Source organism: Physeter macrocephalus, chromosome 8 (assembly GCF_002837175.3).
Source record: "Physeter macrocephalus isolate SW-GA chromosome 8, ASM283717v5, whole genome shotgun sequence".
NCBI classification, from domain to species: Eukaryota; Metazoa; Chordata; class Mammalia; order Artiodactyla; family Physeteridae; genus Physeter; species Physeter macrocephalus.
Window position 1 is genome coordinate 84,006,199 of NC_041221.1, and position 13,626 is coordinate 84,019,824.

Here is a 13,626-nt window from a genome sequence, read left to right on the forward strand (position 1 = left end):
GTTTATTGTAGTGCATTTCAAAATTGTACAAATGTGTAAAATTTGTGCTTGTGGCAGCTGCTACTCTGAGTAGCTTTACTTTCCTTAATTTAATCCTAGCAATCCTTAAGCTATTGCATGCCCCGATCATGAAAGGATACTTGGTTGGGATGATGTAGCCTAAACGGTTTGGCTCTAAAGCCTCCTTATGTAGTGCTTCCCTTAAAATTATATTAATTTATAATATATATTGAATGATAGCTTTACAAAAACAAATTAATGAATTGGTCTTTATGAAAATGTCTTTACAGTAAGTAAAAAAGGGTTATCACAGTTTTGGTAACTTGCATGAGTTCATACTGAAAAAAAAAAAAACCTTTCACATGTTCTTAATGACTTTAAAACTGACGTGCTCTAGGAGCACGCTCAGTTGTATGCTCTGAAGCAGTAGACACCATACAGCTTATGCTTTTTATCTGGGAAACCCACGAAGCGCACCGCAGCCTCAGTAGGACTGCAGCGCCTTCTTGGCCTAGAGATGGGGTAGCGGACACTGCCGTCCGCCAACCAGCCTGCATCGCAACGGTCATATCCCAGAAGTTTCCAGGCAGCGAATATCTGGCCCACTTTAGCAATCTGAGCACCATCATTGAGACAAGCCTGCACCGCTTCGTCGTAGGTCAGCTTGGTGGGGTGGATCAGGTAGTAAAATCGGCCTGCGGAGAAAAGGAGAGAGGGTCAGTGGGCCTGTCTGTGGCTCAGCCGCACAGAGGTGGAAGGAGCCCTAAATGGAAGTGTTTCTCAATGAAGGGGGATATAGAGCAGTGTCTGTAAAGGCTCTGAAACACAGGATTGTCAGTTAAATGTAGTGCCCCTGGGTTGCTCTCCATTAAATTAGTTTTTTCCTTGCCCCTTAATGTGTGTTCAGACATGCCCTTTTAGAGCTGTAAAAAAGAAAAGGGAAATGACAGATAGGTCTCTTTTAGCTAATTAGTGGCAAAAAGGGCCCTTCTGTGGCACTAGAGAAGACAGAATTCCATGTTAAAAGCAAGAGCTATTTAAATTCTAGCTGTAGCAAGACTGAAGCCCAGCACAAGTTTCTAGAGAGGCAAAATTTGAATGTGAAAGGATCAAAAAACGTTCCTGACAGAAAAGTCCATTTAAAAATAATCAAAAGCCCTCAAGTCCTTTTCATTACAGGTATCAATAAGACATTATTCTTATTCAAAGACTACAGTATGAAAATGCAAAACATACAGGAAGTCACTTGCCATAAATAATATGGACTCAGAATGTGAACTCAGTCTGTTCACTCACTAGCAAAGAGGATGAAGTTAGTTAATTTTTTCAGTTTCCCTCTGTGGGGACTCTGACACCTAAACATTTCTTGATTTTACAAGAAAGAGCAAGTTAGTCTCAACCACTAATTCAATTGTGTTAATTACTGAGATTCCTTCAATTTGTATCAAATATGCATGAAATGTATAAAATATGACATCAACTGACTAAAGTGATACCCATCAGTGCAAGATTTTCTCAGACTTTTAGTTTCAGGCAGAATAGAATCAGACTGTCTAACCTGATTACACATTGTAATGTGATACCCTCCTTGCCTCTCTTTAAATACAGATTATTGAAGTCTAAATTAACGTTTGCCAGTTCTTTCTAGACTAAGAGGATATGATTTGGAGAAAGGGCAGCTGTCACGGGAACATTAATAAGAGGGTTAGTTCTATCATCTGTAGCTGAGGCCGGCAAACTACAGCGCACGGGTCCAGTGAGGTTTTATTAGAACACAGCCACACCCATCTGTTTAATATTGTTCATGGCGGCTTTTGTGTTATAACATACAAAGCTACATGGAGTAGTTGCAACAGAGACCATATGGCCCACAAAGCCAAAAATATTTACTGTCTGACCCTTTACAGAAAGTTTGTTGATCCCTGATCCCTTGCTGTTTTCGCCAAAGCATGTCACCAGGCACCTGAAATATAAAATAATGGGGCCAGGGCCAGCCTCGTGGGTTTGCGGCCTGTACAGTCACACTGGGCCGCGTGCGTGATTTAATGCTTTACTGTGTCATCTTAAAATTCTTAATAATTGTTTAACAAGGAGCCCACATTTTCATTTTGCACTGGGCCCTACATGTAACGTCCCTGGTTCTGGAAGGAGCAAGATAGGGTTGGGAGCTGTGTCGCATTCAATGAGTCAGTCATCAGCACTGATACAACCTGGATCTCTCACTTCTGCTTTCACCTCCAGTGTTATTTCTACTTAATTTTCTTGCAAAGGTCTCTTTATCCTGAGCCCTCTCTTTATCAGAGAGATAATGCTCTCTCTTTATCCTAAGCTTTGCTGATCCTCTATGAATAAATTGACATTGTAATTTAGAGAAGACGACCATGACACAGACGCCATCCTTACTTCAGCGGAGAGGTCTCTATCCCATGGAGGGCACACAGTGGCAGCATCATCTTTGGCAGTAAGAAAAAGACTCCATACAACATGACAGTTAAACTATTTCATAATAACAGTTGGATGCAATAAAACCAAAGAATCATGGAAATATGTACTTTTGCTTGATGTCTGTGGATTTTAAAAAATTATGACACTTAAGAATTTCTTATATCTGGAGCAACACTTCAATGCTGTTTTTCTTTTTTTTTAAGTAGATAAGATTAAAAGTTTAATGTCACATCATAGTATGTATTGGTCTCTGGGATAGGAAACAAGGCAGTATGGTTAATATCTTACCATTGAAGTTGGATGTAAAACAGAAGACATCGTATCTGCTTTTATCTTTGTCCCAAAACCCGTAGTTCCTGACTCCGGGCACTGTGTTCTGGCCTCCGCAGGGTTCTCTGGGTTTTGTGATGGGATACTGTACAGACCCATCACTGAGCCAGCCAGCATTGCACCAGTCCAGCCCACCCCTCCAGGCATCGTACAGCTGGTCAAAGGAGGCGATCGCAGCATCCTGGTCCAGACAAGCCTGCTGTGCCTCGTGAAAATTGAGATTGTAGCGCCCCAGTCGTGGAAAATAAGGAAATACCACACCTGTCCAAAGGAGAAGGCAAGGAATCGTTAGTGGCACAGTTAGTAACAACTATGAGCAAATCATAGAAAAACATAATAGAATCTCCATCAGATGAAAAAGCAGTTTTTGTTCAACTTGCAGTGTTTTCTCATGGTCCCATTTCCTTTCAAACAACCTCTCAGCTCTGAGCATCTCCCAGTTAGCTCTTTGGTCCGGTAACTTCAGCGATTTACCTCTTTTGCTAAGAGTTCAGCTCAGTCCTCACAATTCTCCTTTCCGAAACGATTCGTCTGCAGATTATAGCTTCCAAATAGCGCTCCCTGAGAACTTACCTGTTGCATATCTGACAACAACATAATTAAGCGGTCTTATTTCATACTAATAAGGTCACTTTTTACAGTGAGGCACTTCCGTAAAAAACATCGTGGCTCTCTTATCTGTTTCAACTTTTAGTGTAGTTCTTAATCTTATTTTATTCTGTCTTTGAACAATGCGACTAAAATAAGAGCTTTCATTTTTAAAATGTTTCCATTACTATTTTTCAGTTTCCGTATTCGTGTATTGCAAACTGAAACTAAGCTTTTAAAAACATTTTTATTGCAAATAGGAAAAAAAAAAAAAAGCTTCCAGAAGCTTGTCCTGTGCAAGGTAGGTACAAAATAGACATCTGTCAAAGTTATTGCCAAAGAATTAAATATTTTAGAGGACAAAAACCCTTAGTATATGTAAACACTGTGACTTGGCACTTGACTTTGGGAAGATGCAACAGCTTTCCAAAAGCATTTTTTTCCGTCAGATAATCATGGGAGGTGTCTGAGCTGTTTCACAACTTTCTGCACAGTTTCTTTAAAGGATAAGGATTGCATCATAAGAAAGCAAAATTGTATCATTTGTTGGACTTTATGAAGGACCACTATCAAAATGTCTCCCCCATGGTTGCTAAAAGACGATTAATTTCGAGTGATTATTCAAGGCTTTGCCTTGAATTTTTAAATATAATTAAAAATAATTCATATTTTAGTGTGTGGAATGTAAAAAACTGTCTGCTGACGCAGTAATTTGGTGGATTATACCAAATGTGCTATTTTATGAGACTGCAGACCCTATACAAGATGGATGCACAGTCCACTAATAGTGTAACCAGTACACAGGAAATGTATTCTTCTAGAAATTGTCCTGGAAGACTCTACAAGAAGAAATTTCAGTAGCCTAAATCAAGTCACATCCACTGAAAGTCTCTGCTGGACACGTTTGTCCCTGTAGGGCAGTCCAGCTGGCACCATCCACTAGAGGCAGAGATCCAGGAAGGCTTCCTGATCTCATCCTGCCTTCTCAGGTTCTTGGCTGAAGGATCTGTAAGCTGAATCGGAGCCAAAAGGAAGGAGGAAAAGACTCCCTTCGTTGCCTTTGCCCCCTGCAGCAATGGGCGGAATGGAGGTGGGGAAGGCCTGAAGATGACTCCTTCTAAGAAGGGCTGTGCCCAGACATCCAGCTACGACTCAGTCAGCACTGGGAATGAGCTGCTCTAGTGCTCCCTGTCCCCTCTGCCTTCCATCCTCTTTCTCAGCAACCCCAGGAATGCCAATGAAAAGGAAAATATTTAATTTATCCAGTAGAGGTTTCCTTGGCAGCTAGACCTTAAGTGAGAGAAAATCTCAAAGTACGTAAACCTAAGTTCAACCATTTAGGTTGAATTCCATTTCTCAAATAGCTCAAGATGGTAACAGTGGAGAATGTAGACTATTTTAATTTATAATAATTTTAAAGACCTAGACAACCGCTTCAGTTTAAATTCACCAGACTGTGTTTGGTGGACTCCCATAGGCATTGTGAAAATTTTTTCTTTAGTAATTTGTCCTTGATTAACCACTGAGTTATGTTTGATTCAGTTCCAAATCCAGTGTAATATATTTCTGAGTTCCTTTCAAATTTAACACAATTTCATGCAATCATTACTCAAGGTCAAAGTGAAGCCCTATATTAAAATTTTACTATTTTTCAATTGTAAGAATAAATGATCAACTTACAGTAACTCAAAAGATTTACTTAGCAGATTTTAATTAATGGTTGATGATGCTGGAAAGAACACATTCCAAGTAAATCAAGGTCAGTTTCTGTGTCCCCACCAACATTTAAAAAGTTTCACTGTGTTGTACACATTTGGTGCATACATTTCAACAATCAAATGTTTCGTGCAAGTGTGGGCATTTCTGGAACTGCATGTTTGTTAGTATTTTATTTATTTGCTCATTTTACTTTCAGCTAGTTAAGATGTCAACATCTAAGACTATAATTACAGAAACCTTCTTGGCTCTGTGGAAAAAAGTGCAATTCCTACAGCTGAATTATGGAGCAAATGGTGATTGCTTTCATCCGGCATTACAAAAATAAGAAAAGTTAAACTTTCATGGGTGAGAAAGAAGGGTATATGATTATTTTCCAAGTATGATTATTTTATACTTATATGTCAAAATATAATCAAAAGCTCTTTTCCATGAAGGGCTGGTATGCATCACTAAAAAGGGGATTAATAAGGAAGATACCTCACATGGAAAAGAATAATATCAAATGATGTGGGTAGTTGAGTCAACTGAAATGTTTTAAAAACACATTCTTTAAGACTTATAATTGCACAGACCAGTTCATCCTAGTGGTTGGCAAATATCAATTTATTGGATATATGAAAGGTTTTCATGCCATGGTACCTATAAAAGCTTAAGGAAATTTCAGTAACTCCACAAAGTAAATATTTTTAGTAATAGAAAGGTAGAGACCATGCAGAACAATTTTACCTTCTTCAGTGCCTCTCAGACTACCTTTCAGTGCTATGTACATATCTGAAATTAGCTTTCTATTTCTAAAAGTTCTCAGACTATGTTTTTGTGTATTTGGCCCCATTTTCATCAATGGAAGACCAATACAGTGGAAGATTGGAAGCACAAATATGTTTTTCATATCATTATCTATATGTTTATTGATTGCGCAAATGAATTCCGTATTGGGCTACTCATGAATGTCTAGTGACACCCTCCTTGTTATATTCATATAAGGCTTGTCTCTTGCTGGGTGTTGTTTCTAGCAGTGTGGATAATTTGGTAGTAATCAGAGGGCTTTACACTATCCAAGATGCTATATGAAAAAAAATTGTGTTTCCACAGCTAATTCCAGCTCATATGTAGGTCAGTTTTTCAAAAGGGTTTACTTTTTTTTAAAATCAGTGTGATTTGAAGAACAGATCTTAAAACACAACTAAGAGCAAGGCATTGCACTCAGTATTCTAGGGTACCTTGAGTTTGGAGTGTGGCCTGTTTCTGCAAAGAGTCTATGCTTTGATACATATACTATGGATATATAAATTTGAATCCAAGACAGAATAAAATCTTATAAATACAAACCATACAATTTGGGCATCTTGAAGAAGAACGGTATTTTTCTAATTGGGAAAATTCTTTGAAGCACATAGCATTTAATCTGGTATTAAAGGGCCAATATGATTAAAGGCGTTGTACAATTACAGTTGGAAAGGCAGCTTAATTATGACATTCAAAATGATACGCTTCCCTGGTCTTATTTATGCATGTTAGAAGATTGACAAGGAGCTTGAGTGAAACTTGCTGATTGGTAGATGGTCCTCTATAAGGATGTAATTGGTAATGGAAAAAGGTCAGGACCTGGAATAAGAGCTAGTAAATGATAACCACAAGGTATCTCTTGTGCTACATGTGGTTTATCATAGCCTTCAAACTCTTATGTATATAATTGCTGCACCTTGAGCATCTACCCCAGACGAGGTGGAAATTGTCAAGTCCCTCACAGTGTCCATCCTCAGGTAGCAATCAAGGTTCCTCAGATCTTATTCTATAATTAAAATGTTGTAATTTTATTTTAAAATGAGTTCTTATCTCATGTTAAAGTATATATAGATAAAATAATGTCGAGATTTTCTTGAAAATTATTCATTGGGGGTGGGAGTAAATAAAGCAAGATAAAATAAGATTGGCTATATCATGACATTTTTTGAAGCTGGTGATATATAGAGATTCATTATACTAGTCTTTCTATTTTTCCAAATGTTTGAAATTGGCTATAATAAAAAGTTAAAAATTTTTATCCCACCCTGTTGCCATGCTGAGCCTTAAACCAGTCAAGGTGGATGCTGTCTGTGGCATCTGTTATTCACATTTTGGCTTTTGAAGAGTTTCTCCCTCACACCTGTGATGCACTCTTTCCCGCTTTGTCATGCTCTCTACCCCTTGAAAGAACCAGGTTCATCTTTCATGGTCCAAATCAAGTGTCTCTTCCTTTCCATTGCCTTCCATTGCCTGCAGGCTTTTTTGTATTTGAAAGTATAAACCCATTGTATCAAACATTCACTCACCTATAAACTATTTACTGAGCACTGACTTTGTTTTGGCCCTTGACTGCCTCAATAGATCCTATTTAGCAGGTGAAGACGGACAATTTGCAAATATTTACAAAACAAAATGTGATTAGAATTACGATGGAAATCTGTAGACGGTGCTCTGAGAACATCATAGCTGGGCGTGGAAGGGGAGGGCTCAGGGTAGAGTTGATCTTTTCTTTTTTAAAAATAAACTTATTTATTTATTTATTTTTGGCTGAGTTGGGTCTTTTTTTGTTGCGTGCGGGCTTTCTCTAGTTGTGGCGAGCCGGGGCTACGCTTCGTTGCGGCGCGCGGGCTTCTCATTGCGGTGGCTTCTCTTTTTGCCGAGCACAGGCTCTGAGTGCACAGGCTTCAGTAGTTGCAGTGTATGGGCTCAGTAGTTGTGGCTCGTGGGCTCTAGAATGCACGCTCAGTAGTTGTGCTGCAAGGGCTTTGTTGCTCTGCACCATGTGGGATCTTCCCGGACCAGGGCTCGAACCAGTGTCCCCTGCATTGGCAGGCGGCTTCTTAACCACTGCGCCACCAGGGAGGTCCCTTTGATCTTATTCTTGAAGGAATATATTTTCTCCAGTTCAGAAACGAATTCATGTATATAATGTTAAATATGGAAATGTCAGTTATTTCAAAGCAGAGCCTCTGGGTAATGACTGCTTCTGCCCTTTTCATAGTACACAGAAAGACGGAAAAACATTCTCTGCAGTGAGAATGGGTACACCAATTAATGAAGTATGACCAAAGGACAGTCCCTAGGTCATCTCCCAAATAACTTTGGGGCCTTTGAGAATCTTGAGAAAACTTCAGAAGAACTGAGGCTGTCAAACACCACTGCCTCTCTGAAACCTCCATTTTTTCCCACCCCAAAAGAAACTTTCTCTTTCCTGCAAACTCCCAGATCATAGTAGATAAAAGCATAGACTTCATTCAGTGCCCTTGGTATCAAATTCTAGCCCTAGCTCTTACTCCTAGCCATGTTATCTTAGAAAAGGAGCTTTCCCTACGTTTCAGCTGTCAAGGGACATTACTGAAAGTGAGCAAAATAAATATGCATATGATTAGAGCAATTTGTTTTACCTACTTACTTTACCAAATTCTACCTTATTTTAAAGTACTTACTTTTGAAAGTATCTTAGAATCTTTAATGGACTGTAAGATTGTTGAATGAAAGGAACCATGATTTGGAATTTTTTTGTTTCTCATGGTACCAAAACAGCACTTGTAAAAATATTTATCAATTAAATTGGTTTCTTGGACACATTTACTTAGCTCATATACTTATGTGCTATATGGTAGAGAAGTGTTATGAAAGCATAGAAAACATGGAGATTTGGGAGAGTGCAGGGCCTATGCAGGAAAAATTACTCTTCTTACAATTCCCCTTCAACACCTCTAATTGTGTCTTAAAGGAAGTCTCAGTTTGACCATAGAGTGTATTATCTTCTAACACATATTAAATCTGCTTTTCAGAAAAGGGAGAGCTGGCTTCATGCTCAAAGCCATCAGCAAGCATGTATCCATTTATAATTAGAAATATCTTATGTTCACTGTACTTATCTTTATGGTTTCCTTCTATTTCTGGCAAGTTATACTGGTTTCTATTTATTTAAAATGTATTTTTAAGTAAGTGTAGGGAAATAATAAATATGGCATGTGAATTACTTAAGTTTAAGAAAAAGTAACTTAACAGATAATACAGTTCAACCCATTATTCATAGATTGGTAGCCAAGGTACAATAAGGATAAGTAACTTGCTCTGGTTACAAAACATATACTGACAAAGCTGGGACTAACATAAGCATCTTGATACTACTAGCGTCCAGTGCCTGATGCCCCTTTGATAAAAGAAAGTGACCCTCAATTAATATTTGATGATTGACTGTCTTCTCTAAGCCAGTTACTTCTTTCATCGTGAATAATGCCAATGTTCATGGATATGAAAGTGAATCAATAAAAACTCAAAGTATAAGGTGGCATGCAATCAGGAGCCAAGAACTACAACTAAGAGAGACAAGAGAAGGTCACAAAAATGAACTTTACAACATCAAGCAATGTATCAGATACATAAAGCTAATCTGCATGCGTGTGATGGCACTCTGTGGGATTCAGAAGGTCACATCTTCAATGAAGTGCTAGTGCGTCAAACATATTTTTCCAAAAGCCACAAATCTGGCCTAGAATGTGAAAGGAGCTTCTAGCAAACACACACCTATAGTTTATATAAGGAAGGAAAGTCTTCTATTAATGCAGCCAAAATTCATCCTTCCATGTAAAGAAACACTGAAATTCATGAATAAAGGGTGTCTTGAGATACATGAGAAACTAAGGAGAGGCCTAAAGGGCTTTGGGCAGAGGGAAAACAGGATGGCATGGATACATTTTATTGTTTAGCTTTGTATACATTTTGATCTTTGAACCTACTGAATGTATGACATATTTAAGAAATAAAACTCCCCCGACAAAATGCCTTGACCATTTGGTATTCAGTGTCTAAGAGACTCCGGACAATTAAAAAAAATTACTTCTTTACAAGAATATTTAAATAAAGCTAGAGTCTACTTTTTTGTTAAATTAAGTTTTCACAGTTATTTTACAGAATACAATTAAATGTATTTTAGTTAGCAGATGTCCTTCACAAAACTTGCCATTATTTTGAAACCGAGATAATTTTAGAAGCATAATAAAAAAGCCTCCACTCTGAATTTCTTAATAACTATGTAATGAGATTTAAATTTTGAATGGCATAAGGCAGTTTCTGAATGTTGTTAATTCAGTTCCACTGCATGTTTCTCCTACTTGCAAATAGCTTCAGATTTGCATATAACCATTGTGTGTACATTTCAAATATGAAAGCTGGAATCATAGACAGATTGCAGATTACAAAAGAACAGAAAAACATTCTTTACATGGACTTCTGATTTCTCACATCAGCACTGTGGTAACCATTAGACATTACTTGTCATGAAAAAAAAAGCAATGATTAATTACCATTCCTAAGTTTAACATGATTTATAGATACTTACCTTGTAAATCTAATGCTACCACAGCAGTATCATCTTCTAATCCTTCAATCACCTCACACTTGTATCTCCCATAATCCTCCAGGGTAAGGTCTGTGATCACCAGAGAAGCATCATTTTCACTGCCTCCTTTCAGAAACACTCTACCCTGGTAGCCTCCATAGGTTTTCTTGTGGTATCCCATGGAAACAAAAACATCCACTTCCTTGAGGTAATCTGAAGTTAGCTTGGTCCACTTAATTCGGATTTTGTGGGTTCCTGAGCCAAGTGCTGTAGGGTCTCGGTAAAATTTACATGGCAGTGTAATATTGCCACCTCTGTGTGAGAACACCTTGGCTTGTTCTGCTTCCACGAGTAGACGGGGGCCATTTTCTGCTGTAATTGAAAAGAGAGAAAAAAAGGAAAGAACCATTAATATGCTTTTAGACTTTTTAGTAATATGAAATATACTACCTACACAGGGTATCTGACAAAGAGTAGCATTGACGATAAGCTTCTCTGCATTGTTGAGCAGTGATCTCCTTTGAACCACATAGAAAGGTACCTTTAGTAACTAGAGGCCATCTACAAGGTAGTCATGTCTTTTAAGCCACTGAAAAAAGGAAGGATATGCATTATAATCAATGAGAAATATTGGCTATAATACTCTATAGTCATCTGAAGTTTGAAGATGTCATCGTAAATTCTATTTATTTTTCTTCTACAGTTAAATATCAAAAACGTAGAAACAAGACCAAGAGAAGTGACAGGGAACCATAACTATTTCATCAGTATAAACCCAAACCGATCAAGCTAGGTAAATTGATCTCTCCCCAGCTGAGCTTTCTAATACGATAAGTCTGTATTATATTTCTAGGAAAAGTATACGGCAACATGATTAACTTTCATTGTACTGTTCTGGCCAGAGAATTAGAATGTCCTCCCATCTCTGGCTTCAATTCAAATATACACCTGCGATATGCCGTTCTGGAGCATTTCAAGCAACATGTATGTATTATTTTCACACAAAGGCCAGACATCAGAAAGGTATTTTTAGTGAGTGCTTTTTAAAAAACTCCAGATTTTGAAATATATTCCTCAAACCTTGGATGTTAAAAGTGTATCCAAAGTTATATTTATTTTCTAATTAACCAGATAATTATGTTTCTTTATTCCCTTAAATCTCCTTCTACAACCCTCCACCCACCCCGCTCCCCGCTGCCCCTGCTTTCTGCTGTATCTTGGTTTACAGAATCCTCTCACTTTGCTTCTGCCTTGCCATGCCTTGCCCTTTCGCTTCCCTCCTCCCTCCTCCAAGGACTTTATTGCCTTCCTGGGAGCACCATGATATTCCTAGCCTGCCAAGTCAGCACGGCCACCGGCCTCTGGAGAGCTAGCTGTTATTTTCAGATCTTGGCTTTCTCTGGGGTTTCCCCTGGTTCGCTCATTGCGCTTTTGACCTTGACAAGGTCTCTTGAGGATGTGCAAGCTTTGAAAATGAGAAAGCGATATAAGAATCCCTGGACACACATACCTCATCCACACACAGCTTTCAAAGGCTGCCAAAGCTGTCTTTCAAGCAGCCCCTCCTGCTTTAGGCTGGAGGTTCTGAATAAACCTTGGTCACGAATCATTAACGATAGTACACAACAGGTCGTCAGGAGTAGCCAGTCATCTCCAGACAAACCTCAAAACTTAGTTATTTAATGGCATAGGTAGGATTCAGAGTTTAAAATAAAGGGTCCAAGAATAGACAGTGGTTATATTTTTATCATAGAGCAATCAAAATTCATATTAAAAAATGAACATATTTATGTCAGCCTCCGTCTTCAGAAACTGAACCGTTTAACCACTTTTAAAGCCATCAGTGCCCCTACTTTGTGTTTTTTTTTTTTTTTGCGGTACGCGGGCCTCTCACTGTTGTGGCCTCTCCCGTTGCGGAGCACAGGCTCCGGACGTGCAGGCTCAGCTGCCGTGGCTCACGGGTCCAGCCACTCCGCGGCATGTGGGATCTTCCTGGCCCGGGGCACGAACCCGTGTCCCCTGCATCGGCAGGCGGACTCTCAACCACTGCGCCACCAGGGAAGCCCCCCTACTTTGAATAGATCATAAAATGAGAGGATAATGGCTTAAGTAAAATGAATCACAAATCCAGCTCATTAAGCATTTCCTTTAGATTTTCTTCTTTATCTTCTTATTTAGGCCCATCGAATCATAAGACATAAAAGGTAAATGTATCCAACTCTGCCCTATGTATAATATTCCCCCTGCAATATCCCCAGGGACTGCATCCATGTTTTACCTAAATATTTCTAGTATCTTCTTTCTGGGAGGAGGAAAAGGTGCTGTTTAATAAGTCTACTCAGCAATGCCTGAGGCCCTAGGGAACATGGATCTGCCCACTACCTTGGGAGGATGCCTGAAGCTGGGCCTTCCCATGCTGGGAATTGAGTTTAGACAAGACATGAGGCCTTCAAAAAGTTGCCGTTTCATGATTCTCTCAAGCTTTTTACTTTAAAGTCAAAACTAATGCCCAGATGCACTGGGCTAAAGGGGAGTTACAGTAGCTAGGAACATGGGCTTTGATATGTTAGAGACCTTGTTCTAACCTCACCTCTTCAATTTGCTAGCTCTGAATCCTTGAGCAAGGTATGCAAGCCCTAAGCCCCAATTTCCTTACATGTGAATTAGGGAAAGTAATATCTACTATGTATAGTTGACCTAATAGGCACATAAAGCACTTAAAATAATGGCTGACCCAAACTGTTCCTACTGCATAGTTTTTTCCCTGTATTTCTCCTATATGATACTGCCTAATATTGAGCATGATTTTGACATATATTAACCTTCCATGGTTCCACTTACTTATAAAGTTTTTAACCATGTAGAGTAAAATAATACATACAATGCCACCTGTGTTATATAGGAAACTTGGAAATTATTGTGTGGTTTAGCATAATCATAAGGTATTCCAGAATGAATACAAGGCCTGAGTGTTTCATAAATTAAAGAGTTAAAGCACAGATCAAAAGTCTTGTACAAGAGATTGAAACTTCTAATTTTTTTCTGAGGTTAACGGTAAATCATCTTGTAGTATTTTAGAAGTATAAGCTTCTGATTTTTTTTTTTAGGTACTATTTATTTATACTCTAGCATTCTGCATAGATGATGACTTATGTGGTATAATGTTGAGAACTAAGCAGATACCAAAA

At 38.6% G+C, this 13,626-nt stretch overlaps 1 protein-coding gene across 1 annotated transcript in view; it reads right to left on the reverse strand.

Moving 5' to 3' along the window:
* Nucleotides 1–255: 255 nt before the first annotated feature.
* Nucleotides 256–13,626, reverse strand: part of HAPLN1 (hyaluronan and proteoglycan link protein 1) — a 73,670-nt gene continuing 60,299 nt past the window's right edge. Inside the window, exons 3-5 of the mRNA XM_007107165.2 lie at nucleotides 10,439–10,810; nucleotides 2,734–3,036; nucleotides 256–695 (exon numbers count right to left, since the gene is read on the reverse strand). Of these exons, the coding sequence (XP_007107227.1) occupies nucleotides 406–695; nucleotides 2,734–3,036; nucleotides 10,439–10,810 (965 nt within the window). The 3' untranslated portion in view covers nucleotides 256–405. The remainder of the gene's footprint in view (nucleotides 696–2,733; nucleotides 3,037–10,438; nucleotides 10,811–13,626) is intronic.